Here is a 1,219-nt window from a genome sequence, read left to right on the forward strand (position 1 = left end):
AATGATGGACTTACTCATTTGAATATGGAAACGTGGGGGTTTATATTGTTATTATTCTTATCTCTTATTCTTATCTTTTAGTTTAATATTACATTACCAAATATGTTATGTTATGTTTTTTTTGCGTCTTTGTTGCATTTAAAATGGTGTGTATGTATGCATATGTGTGTTCATGTGCGTGTTAGTTTCTAATGAGATATACTGTATTAAATTGCCTCAAGTAAACTTGTTTCGTTTTTAGATAAATAATGAAGGTGATATCACTTTTTCTTGCAGTGTGCCTGACAGTGTTTGGCATTGTCACTGGGACAGTGGAGGGGCAACCTTCTGGAAAGGCTATGACTCTCAAGGGAGCTGAAACATTGTGTAACCTCAGTCATGCCTTAAGGGTTGTGAGTGCTGAGATTCTGAAGAAGCACCAAAATGCGACAGGAATGGTAGATAAGTTTCGGGAGTGGCGGCATCGGCATGGTGTAAAGGGGAGGACATGGAAAGCAATAGTGCAGGGTCTGGAGAAGATAGGGGTTGTTAATGGAAGTGAGATGAAAAATGTAAAGAAAACATATGTGGAAATGGAAAAAGTAATGAATAATATGGATAATGCTCTTCAGGTAATGGATGCTAGTTTCTTAGACATTGTGAGAGTCTCCTATCATGTTGTAAATGCATCACTGTCAATTGGACAAGTATTGAGGGATTTGGTAGTATTGTTTGAGAAAACGAAGGATGAAGAAAGTAAATGGTGTTGTTTGGTGAAGGAAGCAGGCTCTTCGGGAGGTGAGAATGGATGTGGAAGTGGTGGGGAAGGTAATTGCAAATACGAAGCAGCGGAAGCCCCAAACAAATGTAATATGTCTTTCACTGAGGATAATTCAGATGATGGTATATTGTCTGTGCTTAAAAAATACACAGCTAACCGAGAAGTCGAACTAACAGCCGATAACAGCACAAAGTGCTGGATCATGGGCACGGAAAAGGTTGCAAATGGAGGACCTGGATCTTTCATAGTGGGGACTACTGGAGGGTTTGTTACCTACAAAAAAGATTCTGCCGTTATTCTGAAATCTAGTGACATGGTGCGCGAACTGATCAAGAACTACACTTTGGTTAGAAGAGGATATGAAAGTATTACAAAACAGTACCGTGATGTACAGCCAACCCTTACATCCTTTGCAAAGCATGAAAATAAACTAAAAGAATTGTTAACTCAGAGCCCGAT

At 39.1% G+C, this 1,219-nt stretch overlaps 1 pseudogene across 1 annotated transcript in view; it reads left to right on the forward strand.

Annotated features, from left to right (window-relative positions):
* Nucleotides 1–248: 248 nt before the first annotated feature.
* Nucleotides 249–1,219, forward strand: part of TEOVI_000897200:pseudogene — a 1,072-nt pseudogene continuing 101 nt past the window's right edge. Inside the window, 2 exon segments of the mRNA in view lie at nt 249–1,217; nt 1,219. The exon segment at nt 1,219 is cut by the window's right edge and continues 101 nt beyond it. Coding sequence covers nt 249–1,217; nt 1,219 — 970 coding nt within the window.

This window comes from Trypanosoma equiperdum (assembly GCF_001457755.1).
Source record: "Trypanosoma equiperdum strain OVI genome assembly, contig: ctg_1984, whole genome shotgun sequence".
Classification (NCBI taxonomy): domain Eukaryota; phylum Euglenozoa; class Kinetoplastea; order Trypanosomatida; family Trypanosomatidae; genus Trypanosoma; species Trypanosoma equiperdum.